At 42.5% G+C, this 25,413-nt stretch overlaps 1 protein-coding gene across 1 annotated transcript in view; it reads left to right on the top strand.

Moving 5' to 3' along the window:
• The window catches only part of ADCY8 (adenylate cyclase 8), a 235,889-nt gene that overhangs the window by 124,654 nt on the left and 85,822 nt on the right, over positions 1–25,413 (top strand). Inside the window, exons 7-8 of the mRNA XM_068525423.1 lie at positions 2,867–3,137; positions 22,494–22,691. Of these exons, the coding sequence (XP_068381524.1) occupies positions 2,867–3,137; positions 22,494–22,691 (469 nt within the window). The remainder of the gene's footprint in view (positions 1–2,866; positions 3,138–22,493; positions 22,692–25,413) is intronic.

The raw sequence follows: 25,413 nt of genomic DNA, 5'->3' as shown, positions 1-25,413 counted from the left end.
AGAACTGACTCATTTCCTTAGAGGGAAATGTAATCCCCAGACTCTCAGCTGCAAATGCATTACTCCAAAGCTCAAGGTAGGAGCAAAGATGAAAATGAACACCTAAAATCCAGCTTCTATCAAAGCATTTAAATATTGATTAGAACTTCAGCAGTAGGGTCAGGAATGAGTAACGGCAAGGATGTCCTTCACTATGGAAAACATAATATTGATTTAGGATATACAAATATTAGTCCCCCGAGCGTTGACAGCAGAATAATAAAATGTAGAATCTAGAGAAAATACCAAATGGGGTGGTATTTAACTTGATTATTTTAAAAGAAGATCAGCCATTAGACTTTATGAAACATGTCCAGGAGTTTCATTTTGCCTGGGAGAAAAAGACAGCTTTCAAGCACCCAGCTCTGAGCTTGATCTGAGAAAGACTGGGACATCTATTTGTTTCATGGAAGGTCAAACATCTTTTCTATTCTCCTAGGTCAACACTACTGAGTTCCTATGTATTAACAAAACTTATCATGAGAATATCTTGTAATTAGAACTTTTCTCGAGAGAGCTCAAAACATCTTTCACATGCTTTTATTTTTGATACAGGCGTACCTTGGAGATACTGCAGATTGGGTTCCAGACCACCACAATAGAGCAAATATTTCAATAAAGCGAGTCACACAAATTTTCGGTTTCCCAGTATATATAAGTTATGTTAACATTATACCATAGTCTATTACGTGTGCAGTAACATTATGTCTAAAGAAACCAATGTACATACCTCAATTAAAAAATACTTTATTGTTAAAAAATGCCAACCATCATCTGAGCCTTCAGCGAGTTGTAATCTTTTTGCAACAGTAACATCAAAAATCACTGATCACAGATCACCATAGCAAATATAATGAAAAAGTCTGAAATATTTTGAAAATTACCAAAATGTGACACAGGGACATGAAGTGAACAAACGCTCTTGGAAAGACAGACTTGCTCAGCTCAGGGTTGCCACAAACCTTCAATTTGGAAAAAATGAAGTATCTGTGCAGTACAAAAAAGGGAAGCACAATAAAACGAGGTATGCCTGTATCTTACCTCACGTTTGAAATCAATGTCTATATACAAGGATACTTATTCGGAAAACATGCAGAATGTGCCTTAAATGAGCAGAAATGCATTGTTTGTAGTTTCTGTTTCTTTACATGTCCTTTGCAGTGGATTATTCTCTCTGTAAGCAAGAACTTAGCAGGATGGGTAAGGGGGGTAACGAGGGGAAGTAGAGGCAGCACTGAAGAAAATGCATTTGGAAACATCACCTTAAAAAAAATTGTTTCCTTGGATATATTGTTTCTAGAATCCAGAAGCCAAGCAAAGTCTTAAGTATCTACCTTATTCATTCATTCATTCATTCATTTAAAAGAGCACTGAAGTCAGCCTAGGGAAATGAATTTGTGCTGAATCAGGGAGTAGGAAATTGTTGTGTGGAAAACATGGTGTGAGCATTCTAGGCAGGAAGAATGGCTTGTTCCGAGTTTAGTAGGTGTGAAGTAGCACCTTGAATTTGACGACATGCCAATTACTTGATTCGCTGGAGAGAGTGTCAGAAAATGAGGCTTGAAGTCGCAGGGCCCAGAGAGTGGAGGTCTTAGAGACCTTGTTCAGAATTTAGAGTGTACCTTATAAGCCTTGAGGAGGCATGGAATAAACAACAGAAATAAGATAATGGCATTTTTGAAAATAATCCTAATAATTTAAGGGTTTGTTCTTGTAGCATGTGCAGTGTACCATGCACTGTTTTAACTACTTTACACGAATCAACTCTTAAAATACTCACGAAGACCCTAAAAAATGGGTACTATTATTTTTCCCATTGTTATGGGTGAGATGACAGACTCATAGAAAGCTTAAATAACTTGCACAAGATCTCTCAGCTAGCAAGTGGCAGAGCTAGGGTTTCAATCCAGGGAATCTGGCCAAAGCATCCATGCTTGTAAACACCAAGCTAGTCTACCCAGACCACAGTGCAGCACGATAAGTAGTCTGATTGAGTTAAGCAGTTATGAGAACAGAAGAACTCTTGCCCAGAAGGATTTACCATGTGACGTTCCCACAATTCCTATCTGATCTTTAAGGCTCTTGATGTCATCTGTTGTTTTGCTACAAAAGAAATGTGAATCTTGAACTATGATGGCTGATATGAGTCTCTTACCTTGTGAGTGAGCTAGCCAGCTGCCAGCCTGCACGTATCCACAGCTGTGTTCTCTTCTGCTTTCCATATACACATTACAGGGGAAATTGCATCTTACAGTGGTTTTCCTAAAGGACCCTCCATGTAGCCCTGTGGACTTGTAAGACCTGCCTTTGTTCTTAAGAAGATTATAGACAAGTTGAAGAAATAAGGCACAAATATGTGAAAATTGAAAAGATAGGAAAAGTTCCAAAACACTAAGCACTACATTTGCATGGTGATAGGACAAGACTTGCCGTTGAGTTCAGAAACATTTATGGAACTTGTTTTTCCAAAATAATCAACATGACTGAAAAAAATCACTGATTCTTAAAAGTTGCTGGGATCAGGCTGACAGTCAGAAGAAAAGCCAAAGGAAGTGCTTAAATGTGGCTCAGTGGGGCTGCGATTTATCAGAGGCTACAGCGACCCTAGGGGTGAGGTTGGTGATAGATACCTGCTCATTGATTTATGCTTATACTTTTGTTTTCTTTTATTCTTTCTACTTTTTCAGGGGAATAGATACTGTCCTTGAGGACACGTCCTCACGGCACCCACGCACAGCCCTGATGTTGGGTTTGCACAGGACCGAAAACAGAGCTGGCCTTTGCAAGCCACGTCAGGTGTATAACAACCTATGCTTTGTCCACACAGGAGGATTCACATTTCCAGAGCCACGCTGGACTGCCTCAATGGTGACTATAATGTGGAAGAGGGTCATGGTAAAGAGAGGAACGAATTCTTGAGGAAGCATAACATAGAGACCTATTTAATTAAGCAGCCTGAGGAGAGTCTGCTGTCTTTGCCTGAAGACATCGTCAAGGAGTCTGTGAGCTCCTCAGACAGGAGAAACAGTGGGGCGACATTCACAGAAGGATCCTGGAGCCCCGAACTGCCCTTTGATAACATAGTGGGGAAACAGAACGTAAGTCCTGGCTTCCTTCTTCTGGTTTGCTGTGAATGCATGTGCACCTCCAACCCAGTTGCCTCAGAGAAGACCAATTCATCTTTAACCCTTTCTTTGCTGAGTGCCTTAATCGTAATTAATCAAACGTATCACCTCCGGACAGAGTTAACCTATGTATGCCATTTCAGGAAATGCCGGAAATACCAGAGGGTTCCCACCACCCTCTCCTTTTTTTTTTTTTTTTTTGACCTAGCTAAAAATAAATGTCATGTGAAACTGAATTATAATTTTACCAAAATTAATTACTCATGTTGGAAAAGATAAACCTCATGTTATTAAACTAACAACAAAGGGGAAAGGTCAAGTCCATGCGAATGCAATTTTTTTAGGTAGTTGGCCGGCTAGGAGTACCGAGGTGCCCTCTGAAATTTAAAATCAGGAGGGCATTGTTGATTGGGAAATATAAAAGCTGCAAGCGAGGTAAGGATGAGGGCATTCAAGAGTAGTAAACAATTTCAAAGCCACCCACGTAATGCTATGCTTATGTAGTGTGAATTTGCATCTTCCATGAGGGATAAAGCAACAAAGTCAGTACATCAGGTGTAAGTTATCAATCATCAAATTATTTTTAAAAGTATATCTTCAAATACCAGAATCACACTAAACCCAATGAGCTGCTCTGACACTGAGAGGCACCAGAGAACTGAAGTTGATCAAGGGAGAACCAAAGTGGATTCAGAGTTGCTCCCCTCTCCAGAATGCTTGTTCAGAGCATGGGCAAAATCACCTGCTCTAACAGGTTTTCCCTTCCCTTCCCTTAGGCCAGGCACGTATAGTTGAACTCATGTAAGTTGTGTGACTTCATTGTACTTTTTTAAAGAAACTAACCCAAAAAAAGCCACTATATAAGACTTGTAAACAGCTTCTGACATTCTCCCGAGCCAAGGAAAAGCTGAGGGTACTATGAAATAAATAGACCAAATTGATAGTGTCTGGAGCTTTATGAAGACATATATGTGTTCATTGTTCTAATCCACAGACCTGAACATTTCTCATTAACTTGTCATTAAGAAAAATCTGTCTGCTTAAAGACATTTAAAATGGAAAAGGTTAAAATGCTGAAAGTCTTGCCTCTTTATTCTGCGTTTGAAAGATTGATGGGGCGCTCTGAGGCCAGGTTAACCTCGGTTTCCTTCCAGCTCTATGTGAAGGAGCTAAGGATCAGTGCATGGACCCCATTCACTGGACAAAGATGCAGGTTCAACCCTTGAACCCAGCCCGCATGCCTTGCAAGAGTCTACCCTTAGGTCTTTAATATTCTTTTGTGAGTGTTTACTTTCCCCCCAAATTATTATGCCTACACAAGTCATAACTGATTTCAATGCCTACCTCTTTCCATCCCTGAATTGGTATGCATGGTACAATTTGCTATTATAGAATATTACAGTCTTAAATACTTCCTGGAGTTGGTGCATGCCCAGCTGAAAGTACCCTCTGTTTCCTCTGCCTATTGTTAGCTTGAGCCTGAATGCTGCTTATTTTAAAAAGATGCATGCCTCACCGTGAACACTTCAATAATTCTGCATAAAGTTTTCTCTCTTGCTTTTTTGTTTTTCTTTTTCTTTTTGGTCTTTCCTTTTGAAAAACTCTGTCCATTTAAGCTGATTGTGGAAATGGGGATAATTCCTAATTGTTCTAATCTCAGTGTGTACCTATCCTAGCTACTAAGAATTGAGAACCCATAAGAGAGGTAGAGATGCTTGGTTTTGATTCATGATTGATTGATCTGGTAGAATTATATAGGAATACTGGAAATATTTATCTGCTGATTTCCTAAAGATATTTACTGATGTCATCAAATAGTTTTTATAAAAGATGTCATTATTAGTCAAAGATTATTATTCTTGGTGTTTAACCATACCATATGTTTCTTACGATGCCTGAGTTTTGCCTGTATTTGCCATCTTCAACATGAATAATCTCAATTTTTTTTGATGTCTTCAGACTTAAGAGCCAATGAATGTATGCTGATATTCATAAATAACCAAGTGGCACTAACAACATTTTGGAAATGATTGAGTCAATTAAAATGGTCACAAGCATCAGAATTGCACTTATGCTTAGCTCTGGAAGTCAGTGAGCCATATGTGCAATTCAGAGACATAATGTGTGCCTGGAAGAGATCAAAACTGGTCTGGCTGAGCCTGTGCTCTGCCAAGACACCCAGTCAATACCACAGAAAGCCCAGACCATCTGAGTGTTTGCATAACACAGATAAAACATACTAATGCTTCACTGGGGATTTGCTAGCTAAATTGGCCAGATGTTTTAGTTTCTATTGATTCACAAAGTATGCTTTGAAATATTTTTAATGACATTGGTATGTCATGCCATAATCTGTGCTATATAGACAGCAGATGTTCGGATAGTTGCATTCTCATGTATTCATTCATTCAATAAAGATTAATTGAGCATCTGTTACATGCCAACTACTGCTAGTAATAAAAGAGAAGGAGGGACAGAGGAAAGAAACACTTCAAAGTCAGCCGGTAGTGTATATGCTTCATGAAGACAGGAATTGTGTCTGTTTCCCTTATCACTATTTAGTCCATAATTAGAACAATACCTGGTAAGTAACAGGACTTGCTTGCAGTTTGCTGAATGAATTAATTAAATGATAGATGTGGGTGGTACAGGAGAAGACCCAGTCAAGTTTGACTTCCAGGTTTTTTGCTTGGATGTGACTGGTTAGATGGTAGAACTGCCCACTGAAATAAAAAATAGTGGAATGGAAGGAGACTGGGTGAGAAACACTAAGAATTTACTTCAGGACGTGTTAAACTTGAAATGCCTAGGAAAGGTCCAGGGAGAGATATCCAAAAGGCTATTGATCACACACTTCTGAAGCTCAGGCATGAGAAAACTATGCAAGAGATGTGAGTCTGGCAGCATTGGAGTGCTAGATGAAGCCATGAGAATGAAAGAGATAACTGCAAGGAATATGTAAGATAAAACACTAAGAAGGTACAAGACAGACCTATAGGAACACCAGATGGGGGTGAAAGAGAGTCAGGATCCCATGACAGAGTCAGATAGGCAGCAAAGGGACCAGAAGAGGATTAGGCCGTGTGGTATCACGGGAGCCCACAGAGCAGAGCATTTTGAGAAGAGCAGGGTGATCAACACTGCCAAATGTAGCCAAGAGGCGCAGTAAGATGCAGACTGGAAACTGCCGGTGGGAAGTGGATGGGAAAACATCATTGGCAAGAGACAGATTTGACGCAGTGGTGAAGTCAGAAGCCAAACTGTCCCTGCTGATAAGCGAGAGCTCTGGATTTCCAGGAACCCCAACTCTATCCCAGTCCCCTCTCTGCTGCCCATTTCAGGAGTCTGTCCGTGGTTTGCAGGAGCAAGAGAAGTCACTTAGCATTATTTCTGGCCCCTGTGTGAGTCTGATTCCAGTCCCTGTCTATGCCCGAAGATAATCTCTTGTTTTTGATGTTGTGCATCTTCCCAGCCCTTATAATCTGTGTCCAGTTAAGCTAAAATTGGTGGTTCAACCCACTCTTGGACACCCTGAGCACTTAGGCTTCGCATCCCTGACTCCTGACATGGGCCAGTGTTCTGCCCACTGGTTTGGTATCCTGGATCCCTGAATCCTGGCTCTGATACCCGTGAGCCTTCCTATGCTCTGAGCCTCTGAGCGGGATGAAATTAAGAAAACTAGAAGGCAAGAGGCTTATGATCACAGGTGGACTATTGAAATGTAAGGTTACAAAAGGTGAAGTAGGTAGTTGAAGTACACCAAAAGTGAACATTTTTGACATGGGGGAGGATGTCCAAGGCTAAGTTGTTGGAATGAGTCATCAAAATGGTCATTGAATCTCTCAGAATAAAGACAAAATTTGAGATGAAAATGAAGACTTAAGAAAAGGGTCCTCAGATGAAAGATTGTATTTTCCCCTTCTGGTTGCATGCTGCATCTAAAATCTATTTGTAGGCTTGAGCTCTGGTTCGTTCAATTATTTAACAGGTGTTAGTATTCTAGATGCTGAGGATTGAGTAATGAGAGGACAGACTTGGTCCCTGTCCTCCACGAGTTACATTTTAAGGGAGTGGAGAATGCAGACAATTAACCAAAACACAAAAGTTCTGAGAAGGAAATATAGATGAATATATGACTAGGGGGCAGATAGAATTACTGCAGATAGGGTCATCAAGAGACCTCTGAAAATGTGACTTGAGTGCCGAAAGGACCCTGCATTTGAATAATCAGGAAAAGAGCATTATAGATAGAGGAAACGGCTAGTGCAAAGGCCCTGGGGTGGGAAAAATTTGGTATGTTAGAGCAAAAAGGCCCAAGTGGCTAGAGCATAGTGAGTAGGGAAAGAAGGAATACAAGATGAAGTTAAAGGAGACAGACATTGATCTTGAAAACCTAGTCGACTTTGGATTTTATTCTAAGGGAAGTGATAGAAATATTTTAAGCTGGCCAGTGACATGATCGGATTTAGATGTTTAAAAGATCACTTTAGCTGCCTGTGGAGAATGGATTGTAGGAACCAAGAATGGACTCCTTAGACAAACAGCATCTTTACTTATGATTTACAAGAGGATACCAAAGGGTGAAGCTTTTATGTCGCTATAAAGTGTATTGTGTAAGGATATGAATCATTTTAACTTGATTTTTATGACAAGTGATAATGGCAAGAGCGGTGGAGCCACTCTTTTAGAAGCAAACCCCCTTTTAGAGCTGGGTGCTGTCCCTCGTATATTGAGAAATCATCACCATTGTCCCATCCATCCCTTTCACATTGATCACGGCATCAGAACCCAGGCATTTTTCTATTACTCCTCCAGACCTTTTAAAAGAATCACCTGGGGGAAAGTACACATTTGGTACTTCCGTTTTCTATATTAGTTGTTTCTGCAGAGTAGACTGACTTTGGTCATTATTGTTATCATGAAGTTCATATGTGCACCGTGAAGGTTGAAAACACAAAAGAAATTTCTGTACAGGCAAACCTCATAGATATTGCAGGTCTGGTTCCAGACCACCACCATAAAGCAAATATCACAATAAAGCAAGTCACACCGATTTTTTGGTTTCCCAGTGCATATAAGTTACATTAACACTACACTGTAGTCTATTAAGTGTGCAATAGCATTATATCTAAGAAAACAATGTACGCAAGTGTAATTAAAAAACACTTCATTGCTAAAAAATGCTAACCATCATCTGAGCTTTCAGCAAGTCATAATAGTAACATCACAGATCACTGATCACAGATCACATAACAAATATAACTATCACGAAAAAGTTTGAAATATTGTGAGAATTACCAAAATCTGACACAGACATACCAAGTAAGCAAATACTGCTTTTAAAAATGGCACCAATAGACTTGCTTGATGCAGGGTTGCCACAAACCTTCAATTTGTGAAGCTCACAGTATCTGCAAAGCGCAATAAAGTGAAGCGTGATAAACCAAGGTATGCCTGTGTTCTGCACAACAAGACAGAAAGCAAATATGTTTCATTGCCAGGAATATAGATAAATATCCACAGCATCATTAACGCTAATAGAAGTAGAGAGAGCTTGGGGCCAGGTGCCATGTTGGGAGCATTGCTCATATTCTTTGCATTTCATTCTCACATCAACCTTACTGGGTAAGTGTGACACGCCTGTTTTACAAGTGACAAAATTGTGATTTGAGAGATCAGTTAATTCCCTGAAGGATATACAGTGAATGAACAACAGAACTGGAATTAGAACCCAGTTATGTCTGACTCCAAAAAACCACATACTCTCCATCAGGCTGCATTGCCTCCCCTTTTGGTCCTGAAAATATATGCCGGGTTTCTACCTACTACCTTGTTTCCCGGTCAGTTGGTATTAAAAGGTTGTGTGCGTGTGTGTGCATGTGTGTATTCACCCTCTGAAGCTAGGTCACTCTCTCAACAGGGATATTTAGACATTTTCTGTGAAAGCTCCAGGAAGGGACCAGCTTCTCCTCCAGGTAGCGTTAGCATACCCTGAACATCTCATACCCTGAGTGTCCTGATGCGATCATTGTTTGCATGGAAAGGGCTAAGCAGGGCAGTCGCCCATGTCTACCTAGGAATAAAACAATCATTTGATTTAGTCACACTTAAGACTGGAGAATGTTGACACCAGAAGAAAAGGAAATGTGTAGGGAGTGGGGCTGGCCATGGTGGAAAGCAGACTGTAAGAACATATTTATGTTACTATGTTTTTGTCAGTCCCAGCTGGGACTTTTCTTAGATTCTGTTTTCTGTATCCACTGGAAGAAAAAATTCTCTTCTGATTGCCTTGCTGATCAAAACCCTGTTGACCTGATGCTGAGAGCCGTTTCCTCAGAGTAAAGCAGTTAGTCCTGTAAGCTGTGAGTCTCATGATCTTGGGGCAAATCTCTGCAGGACCCAAAATTTGCCTATATGATAGTGGGAAAGGCCAGAATGGAAACCCAAGAGAACTGAGTTATGGCCCTGATTTCTCCACTTACTGTTGCAAGGCCTTAGGGAACCACGTCTCCCCTCCAAACCTCAGTGTTCCTATCTGTACAATGGCAGAACTGGACTGGATGATTCCATCACTTCCTTTCAGCTCCAACATTGCCCATTCAGTTTCTCAGCCTCAGACACATGCTGGGAGTCTGTGGCTACCCTGGTGAGTTACCTACACTTCGGAATCCTGCCACCCAAAGCCCAGAGACCCAAATAATTCCCTGGAAAGTAACGGGGATATCCAGTTTACAATTTTCCTAGTATAACAATTTAGCATTACTGTCATCCTAATGAACTGTCTTAAAATATTAATACCAAATCAGAAGCAAGAGTTAAAGCAAAAAAAATTCTTGAGGTAAAAATCTCACCTTCCTAGGGGATGAAATTTGCCCTTTCTCTCAGCATTCTGGATAATTGCATTTTGCACCAAACCAAACATCATTATAAAATAAACATCATCACATTTTGCCATCTTTCAGAGTCCTGTTTTCAACATGATCATTATGTTCTCCTGTTGAGAAATATTGATCACTAGGGTTTGATTTCTTTCCTCCTGTTTCTGTCCCTAAAGGTGGGGTACAAACTAAGGGGCTGACCCCTTCCTTTTTGCATATAAAAGCCCAGAAGGCAAAGAACACTCTTAATTCAAACTCATTTTACTTTTATCATTTGACTTGGGCAAGTCAGTGCCCCCAAGATGTTCGTTTGTTTCCTCATTCATTCAGCCACTGATTATTCAACTACTTAATGAACCACAATTTGCCAAGCATTGTGCTGGGTGCTGAGGCTGATGGGAAGACGCAGAAGGAGGTCCAAGCTGTCAAGGAGCTCACAGTCCGGTGGTATTAATAACAGGGCACCAGGCTCCGTGGACATCGCGGTCTTTCTAGCAGGACCGAATATTGATCCCAGGTAATCGGAAGACCTTCCCAAGGAAATGACTGTTAAGCTGAGATCTACAGACAAGCAGGAGTGAGGCCAACGATGAGGGAACACGACCCCAGGAGGAGGGAAACATTAAGGCCACCATCTCAGCCTGGGTTTCTGCTCCTCAAGACCAAACCACATGCTTCTCTTTCCCCTCAGAGAACTCTGACCTGAAATTTCTACCCCTAAAAATGCCTGAAATGCTGGCTATTGGTCTTGAAGAGGAAGCTGTGTTTTCAGAGTTTGCTGCTTCAGTGATAAGCTGCTGAGTATCTAATTGTCCGTGTTCAGTCTTGATATACAGGAAATCACAGGCAGATTTTTCTCCATGGGTAATTTCTTTTGAACCATTTTAACATCAGACGAAGTTCTGATGTTCATTGGGTGGGACATCTGTAGGCTTTGGGGGTAGAGACCATGAAGGACTCAGGACATTTCCCTGAAGTCCATCTGCACTCTTCCGGTAACGTGGCTTTTACAGACAACAGAACTCCCCAGGCTGCTTTTAGCCCTGACTCTGAAGATAGCAGCTGAGTTCAGCCAGGAAGAGTCATTAGAGGGACCTGGTTTTTCACTCTCTTCAGAAAGGCAAATGGATTTGAAGCCTTCCAGAGAGCGTTGAGTGGATTAAGTAGGCAATTTGATCCATTAACTTTGACGCCTCATCCCCCCTTTCTCTGAAGTTCCAGAGGTAGACTAAGGTGGAAAAGACGAAGGTAGAGAGAACTTCGTGGTTCGCGTGGAATTGCAGCTCTGGAAACGAGCATTTAAGTTGGCGCAAGACACAGCCTGTGGTTACCCCATGGCCAACAACTGGCTGAAACTTTGCTAAACTAGTTGGACTCTTCTTTCACCAGGGATTGACTAGTTGTTTGGGGAGCCATAAACATCTGAGGAACTGGAATCAATGAATGCAACAGTATTTTAAATATGTGAAGATCAGTGTATAATATTCTAAATGTGTGAAGATAGGTAGGAAGAGAAGAGCAAAAATCTTTTTTTCTGACTTTTTTCTGACTTATTTCCTCTCTTTGAAAAAATAGAACTGGGATTTAAGTTTTTTTTTTTTTTTTTTTTAGAAATTCACGTTCTTTTATTTATTTACTTATTTATTTATGACTGTGTTGAGTCTTCGTTTCTGTGCGAGGGCTTTCTCTAGTTGCGGCAAGCGGGGGCCTCTCGCCATCGCAGCCTCTCTTGTTGCGGAGCACAGGCTCCAGACGCGCAGGCTCAGTAATTGTGGCTCACGGGCCCAGTTGCTCCGCGGCATGTGAGATCTTCCCAGACCAGGGCTCGAACCCGTGTCCCCTGCATTGGCAGGCAGATTCTCAACCACTGCGCCACCAGGGAAGCCCGGGATTTAAGTTTTATTAAACTTAATGCCAGTTTTGCTATGAGTGGGCTGAAGGGTGTCATTGTAAAAGTTCTTCATTGACCTGTGTCAGGATTTTCCCATCTTTTCTCCACCAAGAAGACTTTTCATTTTTCTGACCCGGTGCAATTCATCTGTATTAAGGTTTTTCTTTCCAAAGAAAATTGCATTTGTATTCCCCTTTTTTAATATTAGTTGGCACGTGTGTCAGGTGCCATTGCTGCTGCTCTGCACAAGGAAACGAATGGTACCACTGTAAGGTGATTCAGTTCCAGCCCAGAGCAGAGACACTTGATATTTTTGTTGGCATGACCAGCCTCATCTTGGCTCTTGGTGTATGTACTTATTTTTGCTTCGCCTAGGGTCTAAAAGGAGTTACAGTCTTAATTCCTTGGGTATTGATGGAACTTGAAAGACCCTCACGTCTCAAGGATCTCCAAACTACTACTGTGAATTCCAGGTTATGAACCACTAGATTCCATTGTGTCTTTCCCACTTTATGGCTTTTATATCACCTTTAGTTCCTTAAAGGATCTCTTCACACCTTGAGATGATAAGGGCTCTGTATACGTCGTACGTGGTAACACCCACTCAGGAGTCCGTGTCTTCAGAGTACTTAGATACAGGACTGTTCTTAAGTGATAAACTCAGAAACAAATATTTAAGAATAATGATAGCCAAGAAGAGCTACACTGATTAGATGAATCCAATAGAAAAGTGTGTGGTGGAAAAGTTAGGATAAGAGGAAGTAGAAGCCACTGAGCAGTTTCTTCTTTTCCCAGTTTTGTCCTACCACCGTTACCCACCAGGATTCTTGGCCTCCTTAATCAATAGAAATTGATCAGAGGCCAGACAAGAAATTCAGGCAAGGCTTTACTGGGGCCCCTGCTGCAGCAGTGGGGGAGCGAGAACAAGGAACAGCTTCCCTTGCTTGCTCACTCCCGCGGGCTGGCGGGGAGTGGGGGCTGTGAGCTGGTTCCTTATATGGGGTGAGGGTAGGAGTGTGCCCAGGGGTCAAGGCGGGGGGGTAGCTTAGGTGGTTTGCCCACTCCTTAGGTGGTGTTGTGTGCAGGGGGCATGTGCAGTATCCCGCTTCTGCTCCCGACCCCCTATTTTTGCTCCCTGCTCTTCAGAAGTGGCATGGGCTTTTTTTTGGTCTTTTTGTATCTTTTGTCCAGAACTTGCCTCAACTGCGCATGCACGCAGTTATTTTTAGTCCCATATAGTTTCTTTGTATTTTGTTGCTGGAGGAGAGGTTTGTCCAGGTGCAAGCATTGCAGCAGTGCAGCAAAGGGTCCGAAGTCCCAGCCGGTCTCACCATCCCTGGGGAAAGGTTAAGAGAGGCTGCATTCTTTTTTTTAAAGTATTTATTTATTTATTTATGGCTGTGTTGGGTGGGTCTTCGTTTCTGTGCGAGGGCCTTCTCCAGTTGTGGCAAGTGGGGGCCACTCTTCATCGCGGTGCACGGGCCCCTCACTATCGTGGCCTCTCTTGTTGCGGAGCACAGGCTCCAGACGCGCAGGCTCAGTAATTGTGGCTCACGGGCCTAGTCGCTCCGCGGCATGTGGGATCTTCCCAGACCAGGGCCCGAACCCGTGTCCCCTGCATTGGCAGGCAGATTCTCAACCACTGCGCCACCAGGGAAGCCCGAGGCTGCGTTCTTGAAGGTCAGTAACGTGAGCTCCATGGAAGCCAAATCCAGGAAAGCATCAATCACTAAACTTTTAATTAGTAAATTGTATAATAAGACCTATAGCCTTAAAGCACCAAATATGAGCAATTTATCAGCAACTATTGATGTAATATTTATGTCATAGTCCTCAACGAAAAGAGCTACTTCAGAACCTAAAAAAAGATAAAAGTTAGGTAACTCTTATATTTCAGTTTTCTCCAAATTTCTGTTAAGTAAACAAAGGCACACATATAAACATGCACACACATGCGCGTGCACACACACCCACACCCACACACACACACTCATTTTCCCCATGGCATTGACATTTCTGAAAAATCTACATCTTTTTATAAATTAATTTTTATTGGAGTATAGTTGCTATACAATGTTGTGTTAGTTTCTACTGTATAGCAAAATGAATCAGTTATACATATACATATATCCCCTCTTTTTTGGATTTCCTTTGAAAAATCTACATCTTTGATGTTCGCAAGGAAACTGAGTAACTTAGGTCCTGATATGTGTTCATTTATTTATTTCCTGAGCTGAAATGATCTGATTGCCAAGCCAATCCATTGCCAGCTCAGGGGGTCACTTGGTCAAGTGGGTTAGTAGCCACTGCTCCAGACACAGCCTGTGACATTTTGGCCCAGTCATTTCAGTGCTGTGAGTACTTTGATTCTCACCTGTCCCGTGGCCCTGTAAACAAGTCATTGATGTGTCAGCCTCTCAACCCTGCCCCCCCTGCCTAGGCCCACCCCGTCCCTCTCACCCACTCCCCCCCAACCCTGAGATGAGATCAGTGCTGGCGTTTGCACATCTGTTCCACACATTACTATGGATGTGATATTTTAAAAGCTAAAAATTCAATTTTGGCAACTTGCCTCAAACCATGCAACTTCAAAGTGGCCACATCTAAATGGATGTGCCAACTTCTGTTTCAGCCAGTTCTGCAGCAGTTTAGCAACGATTTTTGATTAAAAATGGCTCTAGCGTGTAATGACTAAAGTACAATCACATTCCCAAACTGAGATGAGCATCTTTCTGAGGAATTCAAAGGATAAAATCAGAGTTAAGGGATCCTAAATTAGCTAATAGAGGACTGGTCAAACAGAGCCAGACAAGCTTCCGGCAGCACAGAATCAGTGTCAGACGCCACTTGTCCTGGGCTAACCTGGCTCTGAGGTCCTTGGACCAGACCTTGGGGACAAAATCTGGAATGCTAGAAATTCCCTCTGTGGGCTCTGAGTCCCCTTATTTTGAGAGCTCGGCCCAGTCACCTGGAATTGTGGTTAGCCCGGAAGTTCAGCCACAGCTGACCATTTGCCCACCCCTCATCCAAAGAGAACCGAACCAGTGTGTCTGTGTCCAAAGCCAGTCGCCACTAGTAGGATGAGCTGAAGCAAAGAGCCAGGCATTTCATGTCAGGGAAAGTACACTGGGAAAGGAGCCAAGCATATCTGGGACCTAAACCCCCAAATAAATAAACTGCTTTCATGATCCACCTTATCAATATTAGTCAAAAGGTCAAGAGTAAAGTTGTGGGATTCAAATCAATAGCAAACTAGTAAATGCTTATTGTGGGATCTGCCAGAACTCGGGGTACCTCCCCTGTCATTGTTTTGTTCTCTTAATCATAAACAGTTTGAAATTTCGGACCACAAAGTGACAAAGGCCAATCAAAGGAGTTTACACATCCTTTATTCCCTACCCAATGCAGCACCCAGACAATATTTGCAAACTTCCAGTTCTGCCCCAAAGTGGGAAGCAGTGATTGTCCAAATAGCCTGGGCCCCAGACATATTGTTTGCTCACAGTTGAGCATTGGGAACCAGGCTACAGAGGGGTGCTGGAATCCTGCAGCAGGCTGGCTGGAAATGTCTGGACTATTACTTCAGCAAACAGAGTGGACATTCTGACCCTTGTTATTTCATTTCCTAGAGCAGAAGCTATGAGCTTATTATGAAAATTACTTACACCTCCTCCTGTAGTTGTATTCCCAAGACCTCCTCCCACAGTGAGATCTCAAAAAATATTCTTTTGCTTTGTTTGGAAGATAGATTATGATGGCATAAGTATCTAAAAAAGAAAAGAGAAAGTAAGTAGTATCCCTAGCTAAAAAAACCATCAGGCATATAATTTGAATGTGATATCTCGTTTTCTCTCAGTACAGACAGGAAAAGTTGTGACAACCTTGGCTAACACCTCTTGCTTATGAAGAATGGTCTAATTCACTAGCACCTCAATTTTTATAAGAAGGAAACATTGTGTGTGATGGCTTCTGGGAAGCCCCGTGTGGATATTTTCCCGGGGCCCACCCCCAACTCGGTGTTTGCCCAAAGACCACTTAAAACGTTTTACCAGAAAAACATTACATGCACATCCAGGGAAATCTCTGCTCCCCCATCCCTAGATTTGAAGGAAAAAAATAATAGTGCCACTTTCAAACACAACAAGCATCCTTTCTGAGGCCCTGAATGCCAGTCATTGTGGACTAGATCACCTCAAAGCTTTCCCAGGTGAGATTTCATAAAAAGAACACAAAAATAATTTTTTAAAAAAAGGAGGAGCCTTCTCTTCTTGGGGTTGGTTGGGGGTTTAATAAACAGTAGAGAAAATACAGCTCTAATGTGTGCACTTGGGGGCCCTTATTCAGGCTTAGCTTTTGTTCCTGGAGATTTTTTCTCAAGTTGGCCTATAGTTGTAGGACACAGGAAGTGGGTTAGGGACTGAAAGATAAAATCCCTGCCTTCTCCACAACCCAAACCCTGCAGGCAACATGTTTGAAATGGAGTCACAGAGGCCTCCAAAGGAGGCACGGGGAGATGCTGCCATAGAGACAATGGAAGGATCCTCCAGGAGTGAGTTGAGGAAGCCGACGGCCCTACCTGCTTCTGAGTGCAGCTCCAGCCTGAGACTGGAAGCAGGCAGAGTCCTGGGAGAGGATAAGCCATCTGGGCCTGAAAGATAGAAGCCGCTATGAGGCTCTGAGCCTGTTGGACTGGGCATCTTCTCTGGGTCTTTCCCAAGCAGCAACAAGCTGGCCTACAATGCAGGATCTCAATCACAACTACCTATAGCTAAATCTCAAAACTGCCGTGTCCATCTCCCAGTGGAGCTAAAAGATGAGACCCTTTCACTGATGACTTCAACCTTACGCTTTATGCTGGTTCATGGGAAACACTCAAGCTGATGTTAACGCAGGCACTGGTCCCAGAAAAGTCTGTAAGTTAGTGCTTTCCCATCTGTGACCTCTGGTACCCTAGCAGCCAGCACCAAGAGGTAGTAGTAGGGAGGCATTCTCTGGATTCCGAAAACCTGAGTAAAACCTCATAGTGACACACATCATAAGGCTGCCTTTCCAGGCTCTCGCTCTTGGCTGGAATTCTCTTTAGCAGTTGTGGTGATGCCTTTTATCCCCTGCTGGTCAAAAACTAGGCATTTGATTGAATAATAGGAAAACAAACTACTCATTTAATACATACAGTTTGGTAAGCAGAGTCTTTCCAAATTTGAAGTCCATTTCGGGGAGAACAGGAAAAACGTAACAGGACTTTTGGTAGCAAGAGATGGAAAACAATGCCCGAGGAAGAGTCTTACATAGCCATTCAACCTTTCATTCATGCATTCATTCATTCATTCATTCCAAAAGTACTTGTTAAGAACCTACCAAATTTGCCAGATGCTGGAGATTTAGTTATGGGTAAAACACAGTGCCTGACCCTCCAGGAGATCAGAGCCTAGAGGAACAGACAAATACACCGGAAGGCAATTACAACACATCACAGTAACTGCTGTGCTAAGGATACGTGCAGACTCAGAATAGGCTTCCTGGAGAAAGAGATGTCTGAATTGGTTTTTAAAGAAGCAGTAGGACATGCAGCCTAGCTGCCACACGTTCAAATGCATACAATGTAATAGACTAACTGTTTAATAGGTCATACTGTGGTAGGTGCCTTGGCTCCAACACAAGGTCAGATGTCGTTTGCATTGGGTCTGATTCTGTACAGTAGTATACTCAGGGTATGGACAAACTGGAAAGGATTGTGCCATATGTGGAAACCATGTCACCTGTGAAGTGATTGGGAAAATTGAAGGCATTAGCCCGTGGAAGAAAACTCTGGAGGGGGCTAAATAGATCTTATTCAGAGATCAGAAATAGATCCACTGGGTGAGAGTTGTGAACAAAATCAGGGAAGAACTTTAGAGTACTGTTTCCCAAATGGTATTCCATGGAATGTGTAGAGGAGATTCGAGCAAAAACTGTTTTATGGTTATAAAAGTTTGGAAGATGCAGAGTTTAAAAGTCTTACTTATGTAGAACTTATCAGTGCTTTTATTTCAGTAACGTGTACCGTGAGACTCCAATAGGAGGATATAAGAATTTTTTCATTCAACAAACGGGTACTGAGTGCTTACTTAGTGCCAGGCACTGGCATAAGCACTCCAAACAAAAAGAGACAAAATCCCTTCTCTCTCAGAGAGTAGTGACAATGGATGGCAGTAAACAAACAGTGGATCCACATTTCCTAAATCGATTGGTCCACAGAACCATTTTGTGAAGAGACATCCCTTCCTTCTTGTGTTCCTTGGAACAAAATTTTTGGGAAAGAGTTAATTAAGAGGATCTAGTGATGAAAGAGAGTGATGATTTCCCCAGATTCCAGCACTGAAACTATGTAAGCTGATTTACAATGTCTACAGGGATGCTTTAGAGGGTGTTTTGATATTGGAATATGTGATCCAAAAGAGCTAAAGTGTTTTTGACTCAACAAAACTGGATGTTCCTAGAGAGTCCACTTTCAGCCTGAAATCTTACTAGGAATAATTTATTTGCTGACCCAAACTGATTAAGGAATACAAAGGGTATTGCTATCCATGAGGCAATAGGACCTGTTAAAAAAAAAAAAAAAAAGTAGGTTGTTAGTGTGTACATAAATTAAAAAAAAAAAAAAGATTCCCAAAGGAAAGTCTTCTGGTCATAAACCAAATGATGAGCTTTAGAGGATTTATGATCTCCCCCACCCCATTCAAATGCAGTTTACAAAAGGATACGTGGATGATAATTTTCACCAGAACCCCCAGACTCGCAGGCAAGACCTTATGATCAGAAACTTGGGTTCAGAAGGGACTCTGGTTTTCATGTGGGCTTTGATCTGTGTTAAGCACCTGTGAGTAAGGAAGTAATTGAAATGCCTGAGGGGGGCCATGGATCTCAGTTAGGATAAATCACCAGGCTGCAGTGTCTTTTTGTGAAGAGACTCAGACATGAGAGGCCCCCTCAGCTGCAAACTTTGATTTTTCCCAACATTGCTGCTCTAATCTGACCTCCTAAATGTCTGAAAATGCCAGCTAAAGTAAAGAAATGAATATACACATTTAGTATTGTATATTAAGTATTGTGTTTAAATTGTTCATAAATTATATATGATACATATTTGAATACATGTTTCAATGTGTAATTGAATTGAATTATAATTACATTTATAATCATTGATATTCAATTATTCTCAGTCATTTCCCATTTCCTTCCATTTCATCCATTATTTCCCCCTATTCTCTTGCCAATTGCTTAAGCTGTTTATGTGAAAGAACAATCTCAACACTTTGGGAGGTCAATTTAAGACTGGAATCATATTTGAAAGCTTATGCTATTTTTTAACATGATTCTGATCTCCCTCACACTAGTCCTGTAAGTCTTAAAGGGAGAAAACCATATTCTATTGAAAATAGCCTGTTCCATCATAGACTCTAAGCAGGCAGATAAGATGTGTTACACATTTCCCCAATACTGCTTACAAGTGAATCACTGTGGAGATATCAGCTTATGGCTCTTTAGTGTTGGCCGCATTATCTTACTGGAGGCCAACACATGGTGAAATCATCTTAGTGGCCATTACTAGTGGAGAAGGAGTATCACAGATAATCTCAAACTATATTATCCCCCAAAGCCATTCATACTTTTCAGTGGTGCACTGGGGGTAAATGAAAGCAGATGGTTTCTCTTCCTAATTCCAACCTGCTTGACTTACTGAGTTGATGCTGGTCTTCCCTTGAGCGTATATGTCCTGAAGGTGTGAGGTAGGTTGAGAGAGATTGCTTGTCAAACAGCAGGTATAATTTGTCATATGTAATTGACAAAACAAATGATCAGAAAAGGAATGGCTGAGCATAGACTACCTGCATTAAAATACTAGGGATATAATTGCAAGGAGTAAAAATAATTGCCTGGGCAAGAAAAGCATTCTCCATCTCAGCATCATTGACATTTTGATGCAAGGACTCCTTCCCAGCTCTTAATTGTAACCTGGTGGCAATGAGGAAAGAAAGAGAGGTGCTTCCAAGCTTATCTCTCACTTGAAGCAGCCACACAGACCGTCAATAAGGGGCAGGGGAGCTCTGAAAGTAGGAAGTTTTACTGGTCTCTGCCTTACAAAAGTGGTCAATGGCACGGGCACTCAGGAAGCAACATCTATTCCTGGTTTTCCAAAGGTCTCCCTACAGACTGCAGTCAATCCCTGATAGCATTTTCACCAGTCCCCATCAATACGAGAAAAATGGGGACATTCATTAAGTTAAATGCATTCAGTGTAAAGAACAATCCTTTGTTTTGAGCTTATGTCATTCTTGTTGTAAAAAAAAACATGCCCTTTCTTTTATGAAATGGTGGTCGTATAGAGGGTTGTAGCTGTGGCAATCACTGCTGCTACTGCTATAATTTGTATAAATCAGTCCAAAAATATTTTTGAAACTCCCCTTCTCTGTGAAATCCAGAGGTCTAAGGGCCATTGAAGGCATGAGGGACTGGTAGAGTGGAAGGCTCAATTCAGTTCAAAGAAGGAAAACTGTAGGAAAATAAAAATTACAAAGAGAGAGAGAAATGCCTAACTGTGGATCTGCGTAGATAGTGAGCTGATTTCCTCTCATTTCCTGTCAGATCCCAGCACCAAGCATTTGCCAGGGGAGCATTTTTGCATCTCTAAGCCAGAATGTATGTCCAGACGAGGGCAGCTTGAGTGTCTTTTCCACCTCCTCTCCAAGGTAGAAGACTAAATTTTGTCGTTTTCCAAACTGTGTGGAGAGAATTTCTGCCCAAGAAACCAATAGGAGATCCACAGAGGGTGGACTCCAGTCTCTTTCACCTTCTGAGATGCTGTTCTAACATCGTTTAATCCCAGGGCTCAAGCCCTCTGGCCCTACGTGGACCCTGCTGTTCTGTTTGCTGGAACACTGGTCCCTGCTTCCCTCTCTCTGCTCCAGCCCTCCTCCTCACCTCTCATCCTGCCATACCTCCCCCTAACATCTATCTTTTTCTCTGTGGTAGCCTCCTTCATACTCAGAGCTGAAATTAACTTCAGTGCCCTAAGAGCATATACTTTACTTTTGCGTGTTGGCACATGCAACTCCATCCTTTATCCTGGGGCTGGAGAAGAAGGTTTCCATAAATTCTACCAGTGATGAAGCCCTGCTCAAGAATTCTTTAGAGACTTTGAATTTAGGTTACGTTGAATATCTCCATGAAGCTTAAAAGGAAGAGTCCAACAGTACCATAGGAGGAATACTTATGGAATGGGCTAGAAGGCTCCATGAGATCAAAGCCCCCGACTCTGGCTCTGGCTCTGGGGTCAGAGGATCTGACCTGGCTGCAAAAAAGCTGATGGCTCGTGAGCGTGATTCTCTGAGGCTCACAGGTACATGAAGGGTTCAGGCAGAAGGACCTCCAGGATGTTCTGTCAGGTCTCACAGGCTGCCATTTAATGACTACACCATCTTATCTCAGTCTAGCCTATGGTCTAACATTGGCAAAGGTGAGAGGCTGGCAGAGAAATGAAGATGCAGTGAGTCTGTACAGAAGCAGAGTTTTCTCTTCCCCTTTACAGATGTACAGCATCTTGTACCTCTCCCCAAGGAAGTCTTTTGAGGGAGGAGATGAGCATGCTTGTCCTTATATCTCTCCAGCTCCAACTCCCATGTTTTTGGTCAAAGAAGTTGTCTTAAACTGGAGCTGTGAGTGAGCATTGCATTTGGCTGGATCCAACCAGTTGATCTTGGCACCTGCAGCTAAATTGCCAGGACACAGAGTCCTCCCTGCCAAATCTGGTGTGTCTTCAAAAGCCACAGCTGTTTCTGCATCCACGTGGCCACACCCAGTGACCAACCACGGTGGTTGTGCCTTTCCCCACCTCCTGCTGTTTAACCTGTGAAATGGTGAGAGGCTGAAACTGCTTGCATTTTTTTTGCCTAAAGGAAATTAAAAACATATATCTGTGTGAAGATATAGATATATAATGGTCTGTGGGGAAAAAAACGTTCGTCTAGTGTAAAAATCTGACAATCTTTATCAAGTTTAAGGAGCAGATCCTGGCTCATTTGACTGTTCATGAGGAATGCTAAAAACAAAAAAAATGCAAGCCGTTGGTCCCCAAGTCTCTCCACCACAATTAAAGGAAAGACCACATGAAAATGTGGAATCTACTTGGTTGGAGAGGATCATTTCCACGGACTTTTCAGATCTGTTTTCCTTTCTGCTATTTGTATTGGTTTTCTTTCTCTCATGCCAGGGATGTGCCTGGCTAGAGAAAGGGTCTTGATTAACACTTCCAAGCCGACCAGTCTCCAAATAACCTGAACCAAGGGAATTCAGTGCACCTACACAGAGGAAAGAGAAATATCCCTCTTGATGTGCTATTTTTGCCAGGTTGTGTTTCTCTGAACCAAATGCTAACTTAACAGCTTCTGTAGGTTTCACTGAATACAACTGCATGGAATGCTATTACTGTTTGCAATGCAACCTAATCTGAACACATTGCATTTCTTTTTAATCCAAAGGGGACTAGCAGGTTTATTGTGTTTGCATGTGCTTTCCCCCTAGACTCTGGCTGCCCTAACAAGAAATTCAATAAATCTACTTCCAAACCATCTCGCACAAGCTTTGCATGTCCAGTCGGGGCCTGAGGAAATTAACAAGAGAATAGAACATACCATCGACTTGCGGAGTGGCGATAAATTGAGAAGAGAGCATATCAAGCCATTCTCACTGATGTTTAAAGACTCCAGCCTGGAGCACAAGGTAGACCTGGGTCTCCATAGTGGCTCTTTCTTTGGAATAAATTGTCGTAAATGTTCACGGGACTAGAGAGAGCCCAGGGGCTGTGGTTTTGGTTGGTGTGTTTGTTGTTTGTTTGGTTGGTTTGGTACTGTCTTTTCTTTTTCTCTTTGAAAATCATGAGTAGACTGAAGGCCATGAAAGGAGATGCTGGTTAGATAAAGAGAGCCTCAGCTTTGCTTTTTAAGCAAAAGATGACAGAAAGAACAAAGGAGTTCCTTCCACTTTGAGATTATTAACCCAAATGTCATTAGCACCCACTTGCCTTTGATTGTAGGTGAATCTGCCACCCTTGTAACATAATATATGAGGGCGCGCGATAACCTAATGCAAGCATTAATGATAAACACTGTCTTTCTTAGATTGGAGACACCTGTTCTCCCATTTTCCCAGTCGTCCACTGCTCAGACCCCCTGATGTAAGGCATAGTAGGTGGGTTGTGGATTCAGAGTTGGGTTCGAACTCCACCTCTGCCACTTCCTTGCTAGGTGACCGTCAGTAAGTGAAGGATTCTGTGAGCACGAAGTCCTCTCTGTACAATGAGGATGATGGACGTGCCTCCCTCTTAGGTTGTGACGAAAGGCTCCAGGCAATTCCTTGATCAGAACAACTGCTCAAAAGTAGCCGGCATTACCATACTGCTGCTGACTTTTTTCCATGCCCCTTCTCCCAGCCCAGCTCCAAACTGCAGAGTGTAGTGGGGAGGTGGTGCTGTCCCTGCTTAACTGGGCTCCTCTTTTGCACTGATGGAGGCTGACAGACCTTCTTTGACTGAGCACAGGAGGTGCCTGGCATCTGCAGGAGCTTCCGGCAAGAACAGCAGGGAATTTGCAAGCAAATTTCAGGAGTTTGATTCTATACTGTGCAAAGCTCCAGTGAACAATTTTTTGTGAGTCTGCTCAGCTGCCTGGGAGATTCTCCTTTCCTAGGCTTGGAGAATTCACACTTCTGTGCACATGCATTATTCCCAGCGAATCTCTTTGATAAACTCCCTGAAGGTTGCAAACTCCAAAGTACTATCTTCACCTGTGATTGACAATTTGAAATGTATCATGTCTATGTACTAACAAAACAAAAGGAAAAGAAACATTTTGCCTGTTAAACAGTCCCCCTCAAATAGCAGGTGGACTTTTCTTGTTAGTAATATAACTAAGGGCTTACCCCGTCCAAATTAAATGCATTTTCTTTCCTGCTTGCTACGTGGAAGGAGCTAGGAAGAGCAGGGTGGTCTTGCAAAGAATCTTCTCAATTAGCCTGTGTAAATACCTGTGTCCAGAGCTATACAAAACCCTTTTTATTCATTCTTGCTAAAGAGGCACTTGCTTCACTAATGACCTGACCCTTGCAGACTAGAGATTAATTTCTAATGTGTTTTATTCAGTAGTGTCTGGCCCGCACCTGCAGGCACCTGGTGTTGGAGGGGAGGGGGGATGGATCTAGGGGAGGCACAGTGTATCTGAGGTTGATTTCTGTGACCAGCTTCTAGGAGAAGCAGAGGGCAGCATCCTGGATGGACATGCAGGGATGAGGCCACTGGCAGTCCAGCTTTGCATCACCTAGCGTGTGCTCTGCGCCGTGTAGGTTACGGGAGTGAAGGCAAGTGGACGCATCAGCTAATGTTCACTCCCCTCATGTCACAGAGACGGGCCTCGTGACCCCTGCTCTGAGACCCTCTCCAGGGTCTGCGTTACTGCTGAGCAGAGGATATATCAAAAGTCATAGTCAGTGGGTATTTACCAAATACCAGGCACTATTCTAAGCTGTTTGCACAAACTGACTAACAGTGACAGTATGAAGTAGATGTTATTAGGAGCCTCATTTTATACTTGCTGAAATGGAGACATGGAGAAATGATTAGGTAGCCTACCCAAACTCGAACTGTCAGTAGAAGGGCTGCGATCTGAGCCCACTGTGACCCCAAAGCCAGTGCCCTTGTCTGTTCACGACACTGCCCCTCCCAGGAGCCCTGGGGACTTGCTCTCCCAGGCCCTTGTCCGAAGAAGACAATCCTATGCTAGCTTCATCCTCTTCTCTTTGAACTTTGGATGAGGTGGGAGGCACAGGACAGGGGTTTGGGAGAGAGATCAAGTAAGAAAGGGTCCTAGAAACCTTACCAAAATAACAGGGTCTTCAAATCCATAGGACTCCAGAGTTAGAGAACAGCATCAGTGTGAATCTACTCTGTGCCTGGTGTTTCTGTATATTGGTCTACTGCATCCTCAGGGAAACAGTACTATCTTGCTTCCAGAAGAGAAAACTGAGCCTCCTAGAGGTTAAGGAGAGGTCATAGGTCTCAGAATCTGGATGCATATTTCATTGACTCTAAGGTACCATCAACTGTGAGGTGCTTTATTCTTCTATGCAGCGCTAAGAAAAACCACCCAATGAGCTGAGGGTGTAAGCACACCCTCAAGGTAAAAATGAACAGAAAAAAACCCACCCAGCAGACAGTCAGTGAGGAAATTCACATGCCTCTATCTGGGTACTGGTTAGATTTAAAAAAAAAAAAAAAGAACTCTCCAAGAAGTTGAATCCAAAATGAAATCCCTGAGTTCACACACTGAATGTGATCTAAAAAAAAAAAAAGTCAAGCAGAGAATTTAAAATGGTTCTGGATTCATATTGCCCCCTGGTGACCAGTAGAAGCAATCACAAACCTCCCTGGAAGTACTCATGTTTCAAGACT

The sequence above is a fragment of the Eschrichtius robustus genome, chromosome 17 (assembly GCF_028021215.1).
Source record: "Eschrichtius robustus isolate mEscRob2 chromosome 17, mEscRob2.pri, whole genome shotgun sequence".
In the NCBI taxonomy this organism is placed as follows: Eukaryota; Metazoa; Chordata; class Mammalia; order Artiodactyla; family Eschrichtiidae; genus Eschrichtius; species Eschrichtius robustus.
This window is presented reverse-complemented; position numbering and strand designations above follow the sequence as displayed.